The 12,603-nt window shown below is 42.8% G+C and overlaps 1 protein-coding gene across 7 annotated transcripts in view; it reads right to left on the bottom strand.

The window, feature by feature from the left end:
• Positions 1-12,603, bottom strand: part of FILIP1 (filamin A interacting protein 1) — a 78,382-nt gene that overhangs the window by 17,419 nt on the left and 48,360 nt on the right. For all 7 annotated transcript variants that reach the window (XM_083431136.1, XM_083431139.1, XM_083431135.1 and 4 more), the window contains one exon: positions 12,373-12,551. In XM_083431136.1, coding sequence (XP_083287262.1) covers positions 12,373-12,551 — 179 coding nt within the window. The remainder of the gene's footprint in view (positions 1-12,372; positions 12,552-12,603) is intronic.

Here is a 12,603-nt window from a genome sequence, read left to right as displayed (position 1 = left end):
CCAATGAACAGCTGAGAGGAGAAAGGGCTCTGATGTTGTGAAAAGTGTACAATTGCAGCTCTTTCCTCTGCAATTATCTGCTACAAGGAGATGAAAGCAGAGGGGAAAGTGTCTGTGCAAAGAGAGATTGGATTTCCTGCAGATATGCAAAAAGCCATCCATGCATTTTTGCAACTGAATGCCTGCAAGTTTGGGGGCTGCAGATGGATTTTGAAGATGGAGGCACTGAATAGCAATGTGGCATAGCTTGCAATACAGCTGTGGTTTGGCATTATTTGCATTCTTCTGTTGGGATTACAGAGTTCTTTTTGACTCCCCCCCCCCCCCGACAAGGCAGTTCTATTGAAGAACAGTCTTATCAATCAATCAATTAATTTTAAAACTTTTCTCTCTCTTTTCTTTCCCCAAAAAGTCAATAGAGAAAATGAAAGCTCAATACTGAGTAGAGTTTCCTTTTGGGAATCTGTTGTGAGGGGTTGTGGTGGATCTAGCCCGCTCACTACTGGAATACAGCCTCCAACAACTTTCAGAGTGATAATGCAGCCCTCACCTTGTCCCATATGGAAGAGTTCTCCATTTAAGAAAAACATGATGGCCCTCAACTCAGCCAGCCTTAAAGTTAGTAAACTTCCTCAGGGAGCTATCCAGCATTTGCTCTTAAGGGCTGTCTTGCTGAATGTAAATATATTTCAACAGCTTATTGTGAAATGCACAACAAACCCTGGTTGTGTCCTAGTTGCCTCTTGTTTCTGTGCAAAAGCTATCATATCTAGTAGCTGTGCATCATCAACATCATCTGTTACTTCAAGAGCTTTTAAGCAGTCGACCGTAAATAGGAATTCACAATCCTTGCTTATATGCTTATAATCTATGAAAAGGTTCAGGCCCACATTGTGTTTTTACAAAGGTGTACATTTCTTCTCCCCACGCAAGGATAGTGTGGATTCCCTGAAAAACCACAATCTGGGATGAGGGCTCCACAAGAAAACAAGGGCTTGCATGATCTGCACACATGACTATGTGAACAAGTTTATTTCTGACACCATATGTAGGGGGGAACTCAGGTGCTCCGATCCAGCCATTGTCACGCTTTAAATAAGATAAGGTTTGCATGACTATCTGTACCATAATGTGGACAGAGCTGCGCATCCAGCTGAAAGCAGCCTGGTGTGGATAGACTGCAGCCATACAAAGACAAATGCACATTCTAACATGCATGAGACCTTTGAGGAGACATGTTTGAGACTGCACAGCAAGTAAATGAAATGCACATAAGTATGAGAAATGGCAGTGGTGGGAAACCTGTGGCCCTCCAGATAATGATGAACTTCAGCTGCTGTCCTCTCTGGCCATTGGCTATTCTAGCTGGGGCTGATGGAAGTTGTAGCCCAAAAACAAGGCTAAGGCATGCTGTTTTAGGCTAGCCCTCAACCTGAGCCCCCAGTAATCTATAACATGGAAATAATTGTATTGCTCTAACTTATGTAGTTGCTGTAAAGATTAAGATGGCTTATGTGCATCCTGTGACATACGACATGCTACCTCTATCACGTGTGTGTGTGCATGCATACGTGTGTGTCTATACACACACACACGCTAGGTAAGCAAGCATGATCTGCCCAATTCACCACTCAGGTTTTTTGACTGGTCAGATAAAGAAGGTAGCATTGAAAATAACCTTGTTTGTTAAAGTCTAAACCACAGAGCCTAGGGCTTGCTGACTGGAAGGTCGGCATTTTGAATCCCCGCGACAGGATGAGCTTCTGTTGTTTGGTCCCAGCTCCTGCCCACCTAGGAGTTCAAAAGCACGTCAAAGTGCAAGTAGATAAATAGGTACCACTCTGGCGGGAAGGTAAACGGCGTTTCCGTGCGCTGCTCTGATTCGCCAGAAGCGGCTTAGTCATGCTGGCCACATGACCCGGAAGCTGTACACCGGCTCCCTCAGCCAGTAAAGCGAGATGAGCGGTGCAACCCCAGAGTTGGCCACGACTGGACTTAACGGTCAGGGGTCCCTTTACCTTTACTTATATGTCACCTTTCTTCCATTAATAAACTCAAGATGCAATAATGAGGTTCCAAGGTGGACTCCGATCCAGGCTATTGACCTTTTTAAGGTGGCTGCCACCACGTGCTTTCAGAACATGCCTTGGGATTTGCCCTATTAAAAATTATGCCAAAGAAATAAACAATTCCAGTTCACTGGAACTAGAAAATCATTTTACAAAGTAGTTAAAGATTAATCCAGCATGAACACCAACTGCTTTTGTTGAATACAGTGCAAGACAAATTCCCCCTGTTTTAGAGCAGTGGGATATCTCACTTGTTTCAAATGCCCTGAAGGCTTTCCCAACACACTGTTTTGTAGCAATCACATTAACAGCACAAGCCTACTCAGAAGTAAGACCCACTGAGCTCAGTGGGCCCTAATCCGAAGTAAGTAAACACAGGATTACAACCTAAAGAGTACTCACAACACAGAATGCTTATAGGACCAAACAATTCAATGTCTTGGTTACATAATAAGCAATTATCAGTACAGAGTTCAACAAAAAAAGATCTATGCCAATGTGAAGCAAAAGATTTAAAGCTCTGCCAAGGCTGTATTTGGTCTAGGTTATCCTTCCCTTAAGAACTTGTGAATTGTCTTCTGCACAATGAAATGAAAACCGAACCACAAAGTAACTCCAAGGAAAGATTCAGTTTCATAGCATCTCTCTATTTACAAGGTCAGAACATGCCATACCTTGAAAGTCAGGCTGTGTTTTGATGCAAGGTAGAGCTTTCCCTCCCCAAGTCAGTCAACAGGGAGATCCGAGCTGTTCTAGTTTTAAAAGCTGCAGTTAATTTGCCGCTGTAACGAAGCACATGTCTGTACTTCCCTGTTACATGCAACAGGCTCTTAGCAGAGTCTTCTTGCCAAGCAAATCCATTAGCGCAAGTACTGAAAAATGTGCATACACAAGAAGCAACATTTTGGAAACAAACAAAACAGCAGAGTGTGGTTTTCTTACCTTCTCCTAATGAGGAGCACTTTCGATTCCCCCTCCCTGCCTCTCTTTGCAAGAGTTTGCAAGTCTGCAGGCCCTGCTTAGCCCCTGCTCTACAGGGAATTAGCCATCACATTCCAGCCATGTCATCAGAACAATGAAAGGTGAATGTTGTGCAAAACAGCTTGGGACCACTCACTGATGATGTCATCCCTCCCTTATATGGTTCATTATTGTGCAGATTTAACTTTGGGCAGTGAGGGGGGGGTGGAGCCTCACTACTTCAGAAAGCAAAGGAAAACAGTGGCTAGAGAAAGGCTTGGGGGGAAGTAGGGGGGAAGGTAGGTACAATAGAAGTGTATTCTCATCCTCCCCCCCCAAATCCCCCCCCTCTTCCAAACTAATTGAACTCCAGCCAGTTCCATTCAAACATGTGTTCAAGCTGCAATTGCAATCCTTTCAGAATCAGCCTAAGGAGCTGAAATCACACAGCATGAAAGTAAAGTAAAACCATTATTTCTCCATTATGGATTCCCATCCTAAATGCAGCACAAAGGACAATGGAAGCTGAAATGACCCCCTCCACCTAAAAATTACAGGAAGGGTATGCTCTCTTCTACAGACTGTTTATTATAGTTGCTATACATCTCCTAAAGAGACACTAGGTTAACTATCTTAGGAATTTACATGCCCAAAGTCTGCTTGTAACTCAGAAAAAAACTGGGTTGCAATTTTAAAAAACAGCACTGAAAATCCAGTCTGCAATTGTTGTGTATTTAAGAGACAGCTGTGACATAATGCTTGAGGGTATGAGATTGCTGTTGGACTAACAGCATCACTCTACAAACAAGTCCTGATTTATATAGAATCAGCCACTTTATGAGTCTCCAGGGGGTCATCCTACGGCAGCTAAATCTGGGTTACACTGTCATTGAATTAAATGTCATTTGGTGTACATTCACATGACCAGTGAAGAAAGACATGCTGATATGCATTTCCCCCAAGCTAGGCTGAAGGTGGGTGTGCTACCTTTCTGGAAGTTTGGTAGCATCATCTGAAATCAAACTTTTCCACACACCCTTATTTATAACAGCTGCAGTTTAGAAGACGAATCAGGTCAGCGCTTCCCCCCATCAATGCATCTTCATGCTAGCAAAAACTTCACAGAATCATAGAATCGTAGAGTTGGAAGGGACCACAAGGGCAATGCAGGAATCTTTTGCCCAACATGGGACTTGAACCCACAACCTCGAGATCAAGAGTCCTGTGCTCTACTGAGTGAGTTATCAGTTTTCATCTGTTTAATTTCCACCAGAGGTATTTTTCTTGACAGATTTGATTCTTTATTTTCCCCCTACCTTCCTGTGAGAACGCTAAGCAGATTGCAGTAGTAAAAACAAATCACGAATTACTGTATAAACAATAATTAAATAATTAAGACCTAGATCAGTAGCAACCAAACACCTATTTATCCTCCTAAACTGTATTTCATGCTGCTCAAAAGTGCAGACTTGGTTGGCCAAACCCCAAGGACTTACTACTGCAACACTTAGGGCTTGTCCCCACTTCCACTTGTCCCATGACTAAAAAAGAGTGAGTCCAAGCAGTTTTCCCCTTGACCCACTCCTTTCCCAGGGAAAACCCATTCTTCAATGCTAAATTAGAGCAAATGTCAATCTGGAAGATTGCTGTTTGCTCCTACTGAGCGCTAAAAAGTGGTTTTGTAATTCCCAGTTCTGCTAACTCTCAGCACCCTTAACAAACTACACTTCCCATAATTCTTTGAGGGAAACCATGGCTGTTAAGTAGCATCCGAGTACTTCAAATGTATGGTGTGGCTGTGATCTTGATAAGATCTTTTCAACTGTGTTTGACTGAAGCCAGGTGTTTTAGATCCACCCTCTCCATAAAACTACCTTGGTATCATAAATGCCATATATGTTGCATTGTGCCTTATGGTCTGCATTAATTAAATGAGGAGATGACGGCCACCAGTTTTGGGTTCCATACTCAGAAGCAGTAGCTTCTTCTTGCAACCATGCTGCTTAAGTTCCAGGAATCAGCTCCCTTTTAAACATAGATTTCAGGACTGTGCTTTTGCATCAATTAAACCCTGCTTTGGCTTCTCTTTTCATGCTTCTTATCTCATGCAATGGAACTCATGCAATGTAGTAAAGGTAACACCCACAGAACTCCTAGATTCCTTGGCTACGTTACTTAAATCCTCTACAAACAAAGCCAGATGCTTGTTGCAAAAGAACAAACAACTATTCCCCAGGATTCCGTTTACTTGCTGCCATGAAAAGTGCACTGCAAACAATGAATCACCATCCTTAAAGAAGCCGTATCTTAATGACGCTCCAGGTTACTGTATGCTCAGAGGTGAGGCTTCTAGATAATGATCATATTTCTATGCAAACCTGCAGATTTCCACCTGTGCAGTGCTTAATGTATGTTAATGAGTTCCTAGAACCCATTTGGTGGAGGGAAGGGTGGGTTTTTTTAATCATGGGAAAAAGGAAAGCTGGCTGTTTTTAATATAAATATATTGCATTACTCATGTTGTGCCTCTTGGGAAAGTATTCAATAAAGAGAAATAAAACATATCCTTGAAAAAAGAATGCTGGAAGAGGGAAGAGGATTGCAAGCTGTGCTGATTCTGGGCTATACATTTTATATTACTTACATCATATTCCCTAAAAACCCCTCACTTAGTAAACTTAAGCTGAACAACTGGCCGTAGTCACCAGCCGTGCTTTTATTTAAAACAGGTCATTCCAGGCAGATGTTATAAAACATTGTATTATTCTCTTGAGGCTTTTTTCTCCCTCTGAATTGATGGGCTGAGGCGCTGCTTTTTCTTCTTCTTTAAATCACGCCGTGAATTGTTCTATATCTCCCTGTTATGCATTTATTGCCTTTTATGGAGTATGATTCATGAACTAAACATAATGACCTTAGACACATTTTATTTAAAAGCATTTCTGTTTGACTGGGGAGAATTCAGGCTTTTCTCAAAGCATATGACCAGATGGTGGTGTGGAAAGCCCGGGGGGGGGGGGGTTGATCCTGTCCCATTTCTCTTCCTCCATCAATGCAAGGCTTCCATTTGATTGAATGTTACAGAGCCGTTCTCTTTGAAATCATAGGTTGCAATACCAAACTCTACAGAGTTACCTGAGAATACCTCACACTGAACCCAGTTGGGCTTACTTCTGTGTAGAGAACTGCACTGTCAGTCACATGCCTCACCCGAAAATTTCAGTTTCAAAAAGAGCAAACCATAAACTATAGCTTATGGCAGACATTTCATAGAATTGTAGAATTGAAAGGGACCCTGAGGGTCCAGTGGCGGAGCTTCAAGCTCCAGTGGGGGGTGGGGCAGAGAGCAGGCGGGGGCATGGCTGACGTGCATCCCGGGGTGTGTGGCACGTGTCCCGGGGTGTGTGGCATGCCACCCACATGGACGTGCCGCACCACTGCAGGGGTGTGGCACGCATCCTGGGGCATGGTGCACCGCCTGCAGGGGCGTAGCATCCAGCGCGGGGGGGGCAGCCGCGATGGCACCTCACCGGGATCGTGCCGCCGGGGGTGGTGCACTCCCCCCGCACCCCTGTTCCTCCACCAGTGAGGGTCATTTAGTTTAGCTTCCTGCAATGTCCACAGCCACCCCTGTTAGTTACAAATCATAATATGACAGAACCCTACCAATGTATTTTTTTTAATATTTTTTTTGTAAGCTGTATGATCTGTTGGTTCCAGATAAAATCAAAGCTGTTTTACCTTTTCAAATGTCAGTCACGCTGCATGCACTTTTATGTTACTTGGCACTAAATAAATCCTTATGCTAAACACACAGAGAAATAATTGTGGTGTTCTGAAACTGCCTAAATCCATTTCCTTTTTATACTTACTTTGCAGAATCATACATCACACTCTTACCAGGCAATCTTGGGCATGTTTACTCAGAAGTACCAGTAAGTCATACTGAGGTCAATGGAACTTGTAGTGCAATATCCTTGGGCTACTCTCAGCTCCTGTTAAAGCCATCAACTCACTCTCCACTAGAGAAATCGTCACAACATTCACAATATTAGATGAATCAGCTGTAATTTATAACTCAATGGAAGCTCAATAGATTTTATTTTCAGCATGAGAACAGTATCAGGCAGGCCATAATTCTCACTACACAAGAAGCTGACTTATACCAAATCAGACATTTGTCCACCTAGACTAATATTGTACTCTCTGACTGGCAGCAGCTCTCCAAGTTCTTGGATGAGAGTATTTCCCATCACTTTATCCTTTTATCTGGAGATGCCTGCCATTGAACCTGGCAACTGGGAATTCTTAATGCAAAGAATGTGCTGTCCTGCTGAGTTGTGGTCCCCTCCTGCAAAACTATTTTGAGGCATTGTCCTGACATCCTCCTTTCTCCCTGTCTAGTTATCATGTGGCTACAATTATCTAGTTATCCCTCCTTAATCTTAAAAGCTGTTCAACCCATACAGAAGCTCAAAACCATTTCCATCCAGTCTTAGTAGCATCTATAAACTGCTGTCTTAAAGATCAGCTGGAAGTAAGAACAACTGGATTAGGAGTTGTTGTTTTCCTTTCATTTACCAGTTTCTAAATATTCATTATGGAAATTAGAAACCATTTGATTGAAATTAGTGGGTGTCTTTTCCAATATCATCCCTTTCATTTAAATTATTGTCTTTGAATTCAAGAAATTCAACATATCGACAGTATCCCTGAGAAAAGTAGAAATATATAAATCAGTGTTGTAGATATAACAGTGATATGCAGCAGTTATGAAAGAGGGTTTGTTATGCCAGAACTCTCAGAATATCACACTGATTCTCCTGCTCTTTTGTTCTTGCAGATTTTAATCACTGTACAGTGAGAGGAGTAATAATTGTAATGCTATAAATTCCCACAACACCCAATAGTGCTGTCCTGCTCACCCTCACCCTCCACCACTGCTCTGGATCACAGCTTTAGAATCAAGGAAGAAAAACTAAGGAACAGAACGTATGAAACCTTCAGAAGATACGGGCAGAAAATGTATCTGAACATTAAAAAAACACCACCTTGCACAATTAAATTGACAGATTTTATGTTTACATATAATCTATCATGTTGTATGAGATGAAAATTCTGGATTGTATCCAAATTACTAAGTTGTACTCAGAGTAAGGTAAAGGTAAAGGTACCCCTGCCCGTATAGGCCAGTCTTGACAGACTCTAGGGTTGTGCGCTCATCTCACTCTAGAGGCCGGGAGCCAGCGCTGTCCAAAGACACTTCCGGGTCACGTAGCCAGCGTGACGAAGTTGCTCTGGCGAACCGGCACCAGAGCAACACACGGAAACGCCGTTTACCTTCCCGCTATAAAGCGGTACCTATTTATCTACTTGCACTTAAGGGTGCTTTCGAACTGCTAGGTGGGCAGGAGCTGGGACCAAACGACGGGAGCTCACCCCGCCGCGGGGATTCAAACCGCCGACCATGCGATCGGCAAGTCCTAGGCGCTGAGGTTTTACCCACAGCGCCACCCACGTCCCGTACTCAGAGTAGACCACTGAAATAAATGGACCCAAGTTAGTCACATCCATTAAAGCCAATGGGTTTACTCTGAGTAGGCCTAATATAAGAAACCACCTTCTGGCTTTTGGTCTTCAAATATTGTTATAGCTGTATTGCTATTAGAAATTACCAATTATGATCAGATTACAAAGAAGCATAAAATTAGCTTCTTGGGCCCAAGGGGACTCTATACTTGTTTTTCTTGAAGAACAGCACCTTCTGCCTCTATTGCCTCCAGCAATGCTTTTAAAAAGCAGTGGAGGCACTAGGAAAAAGGGGGCAACAGAAAGGGGCAAGTGTATTATGTGAAGGTGAATTTTGCCCCACTTTAGGTTTCTCTAAAGTAAATCCAGTTGGTTTGACTCACAGGCCAGGTGTGTGGTTCCTGCAACAGAGGAGGGGATGTAGGCCAAGGTGGAAGCCCCCCAAAAGGGGCTACAAGGTGAGAGCCAAAGACAAGTGTTAGGGAGGAACTGCTACAGAACCCTCCCCAGAAAAGGAGGAGAGAGCGGAACTCTAGTAGCTTGGAAGGACGCCTTCAGCCCACACAGGACGGCATTTCTCTATCTGTATGAAACAATCCTACGAAAAACGGCTTTCTGTCAAGAAGCAACATGAGTCTGGCAATGGGGTGTGGGGAGCTGTTTGTATGAGGAGCTACCTTCCCCCCGCTAGGCACTGCCTATGTGGAACCAAACTTTCAAAAGCTGCTTGATCAGGGATCAGGGTCAGCTACTGTTGGCCGTGCTGTCTGGGGCTGACGGGAATTGGCACCCCCTCCATCTGTCACACAATCTGTCTCTATTCCTGGGTTAACACACTTGCGCGAGTCTAAGCAGTGGTTTATATCTCGGCCTACATGCTCTGACAAAGCTTCAACTAGTCGACAGCAAAATGACACTAGTATAGCCCTTTTATTCTCTGTTGCTGTAATTTTTTTAAAGCAACCGTTCTGTTTAACACACAAACCCAGAGAGAGAAGTCTGCAGATTTTAAGCCCATCATAGGAGAAGGCCTTTCTCTGAATTTAGACCTCCACAGTCGCTCTGCATCTCATGTATATGAAATAAAGTGGAGCAAAATGAAAACATTTTGGGAAGAAAGGCTCGGGGCTGGCTTCTCATGGGAAAGGGAAGAGAAGGAAACCTGAATAACAAAAGCACAAAGGGGGGGTGGGGGGTACGAGAGAGATGTTTGAAATCCGCTAACATCAGTGCTCCCGTTTCTGATTCAAGAGGCCTGCGCTCTTTATTAGATGCAGATCAGTTTCCTTTGCAGGTGATGCGGTCCCAGCATTACATCACCAGAAGAGCAGCCAAGGAGCATCTCAGTGCCAGGATGACTGAAGCAGAGAGGAATGTATTATCACAGGCTACTGAGAAACTCGCCAGTTCTTTCTTTGCTGGGGGTGCTGGGATGGAGAGCAGAAAATGTCATTAGAAGAGCGAAAGGTTTCATAGGAGGAAGATCCGGGGGTCCGAGGATCCCCTGCGTATATCTACAATTATAGCCGTGCATTTCCAGAGGGGGTGGAACCAGGAGCATTAACAAAGACCATATTTGTGACGCTAGCACTGAAGCAGGATAACGTGTGTGTGTGTGTGTACTCTGTATTGGAATAAATTAATCAGTGTTTCTCTATACCTGGGCCCTACTGTTTCAACTGGAGAAAATAACTTTGAGGATACTGAGCTAAGAAAATTCAAACATCCAATCACTATCAGCGGTTTAACCTACAAAGAAGCCTTACGTAAAAGCTAACTGATTGCGCTAGGCTAAATAACTTCAGCAGTTCGTATACAGGGAAATATAAGGAAGAGTGTTGCTCCATTGGTTTTGTTTTCCAAGGCCTCCGAAACAGCGGCTCTGAGAACTGCAAGCCAGTGTTTCCACTTTCAGGCCCCTTGGGGACATTCTCTCACAACTACGAGGCTGGAGAGTGAGCATTGTGTATTTGTTCCTCCCTAGCCATCACATCCTCACTGGCCCTGCACATTTAAAGCACATGACTTCCCTTGAAGAATTATGGGAACTGTAGTTTACACAGAAAAACTGATGTCATATATTTCATCAATTGCCTGTATTTTCAGTGATTTGCTTTAACCAATCAGGACAGTCCCTCTGTAAGAGACTATGAAAAAATCAAAATCAAACGTTGAATATGTGAACACAGATAAACACTTGCTAGCTTAGTTCCACTTGAACTCTGCACATACTTTGGAATTATGTGTCTGTTTTTGCTTTGTCCCCGACCCATAATCTTGGTGCCTCTGCAAAGCAATTAGAGAAAGCCATGGTAGTTCAAGCTAAGCAGACTCCCATTAGGGGAGACTCTAATGGAAACTGATATAAAAGCACTGCTATTTGGTATTGGGAGAGATAAAAGCAATAGACACGATTCCTAGAGAGGAGAGACAGATCTCAGAGGAGAGAATCTCTAGAACAATTTATACAGGCTACAACCAACCCAAACATGTGGACAGCTGTCTGATTGGTCATCTATGCCTGGGGAAAGTGTGCAGCTGTCCTATTGTCTTCAAAAAAGTAAAATCTTCTGAGCTATGGATGGGGAATAGAGGCTGAACAGGGAAAACATAGGAGAAGGATGTTTTTCTCATGATGTCATGAAGATGCCCCATAAAATGTTCAGTAGTTCATCAAAATACAATTCTCAGCATTCTTTAGGTGAAACCATGACTGACTGTGCTATAAAACTGATATTAGTCTATTGGGTTATATATTCCTTATGGAGTACCATCACCACTACCAAAACAGCAGATAAACTAGGATAAGCCAGTCAGTTTCTTTTACTGGTTATCCTAGAGATTATGCAGATTGCTGCTCTTTATATATTGAAATTGACATTGCTTGATGTTTCCAGTGTGCATTCTGAACTATTTTTTTCAATGACTAAACATATGTCCAGATCATGATTTAGCACATACCAATCCAAACTATTTCTCCAAAGGTATCTTTGCATGTTGAAACATTCACACTGAAATCACAGAGCGAATCAGTGAGGATTGGATTCATTATATAAAAATGTGTGTAGGGCCGGTCCTAATATTAGGCAAAGTGAGGCAGCTGCTTCAGGCATCTGATTTTGGGTATCATGAAAGGGCACCAAGTTGTTAGTTCTTTAATTTATTATTGTAGTTTTATTGTCAGAGGGGTGGGGAAGAGGCATATGTGGGATTTTCTTTTCTTGGGTGCCAAAACAATTTGGCCAGCTGTGGAAACTATTGAAGAAGTAGGGGGTGCCATTTGCCACTTTGCTTCAGATGTGAAAAAGTGTTGGACTATGTGGTCCACTTTTATTTCATTTGAAACAAAGAAAGAACATGCATATAGACCACCCCAGACCCACAGGAAACTGGTACACTTCTTAAATGAGCAGCGGTTGAATTAATGTTTTATTTTATTACTACCAATACAGCTGGGCATAGGGTTTGTGTGGCAGCAACAGAGAGGAACTGTAATTGATCGTATATTTGTTCCCAAATTATTATTTATTTTTTTAAGTCTTAGACTAGCTCTGCAGCCTTGAATGAATTATTCCCATATCTGTAATACGGATTCAACAGTACAAGAGAACTGACAATAGGTTTTGGTTGGGCAAAAAAGTTCAATAATGGTGAGAAACAGTATATTAAAAATGTTAATTCCCTCTCTACAATATCTCTGATATCTGGAATTCTGCAGTTCTGCTGAAAAATGTATTTGAAAAACCCATTGTTTCCCATCAGAATAACCCCCGAAATGCTGAGTTTATTCAACAGGCTGTCTCTTAATGCTCACCTTTCACGCTCCTGCTCCAAGAGATTGGTAAAGTCATCGCTCTTATTCATGTAATCTGTATGTTTATGCTTCTCATTTTCCAGCTCGTAAACTGTGCGCCGATGGCATTTCTCTGCCAGGAGGAGCTGCTCGAGCATGCGCCGGTATGTTTCCTTCTGCTTCTCTTCCAGTCTGTCCAGCTGGTTGGTTGAAATGTAAAATGGACTGTGTTAAATACATTGTTGGCTGACA

Source organism: Podarcis tiliguerta (genome assembly GCF_965153285.1).
Source record: "Podarcis tiliguerta genome assembly, chromosome: 3".
NCBI classification, from domain to species: domain Eukaryota; kingdom Metazoa; phylum Chordata; class Lepidosauria; order Squamata; family Lacertidae; genus Podarcis; species Podarcis tiliguerta.
Note: the sequence above shows the minus strand (reverse complement) of the source record. Positions and strands in the feature narration are given on the sequence as shown.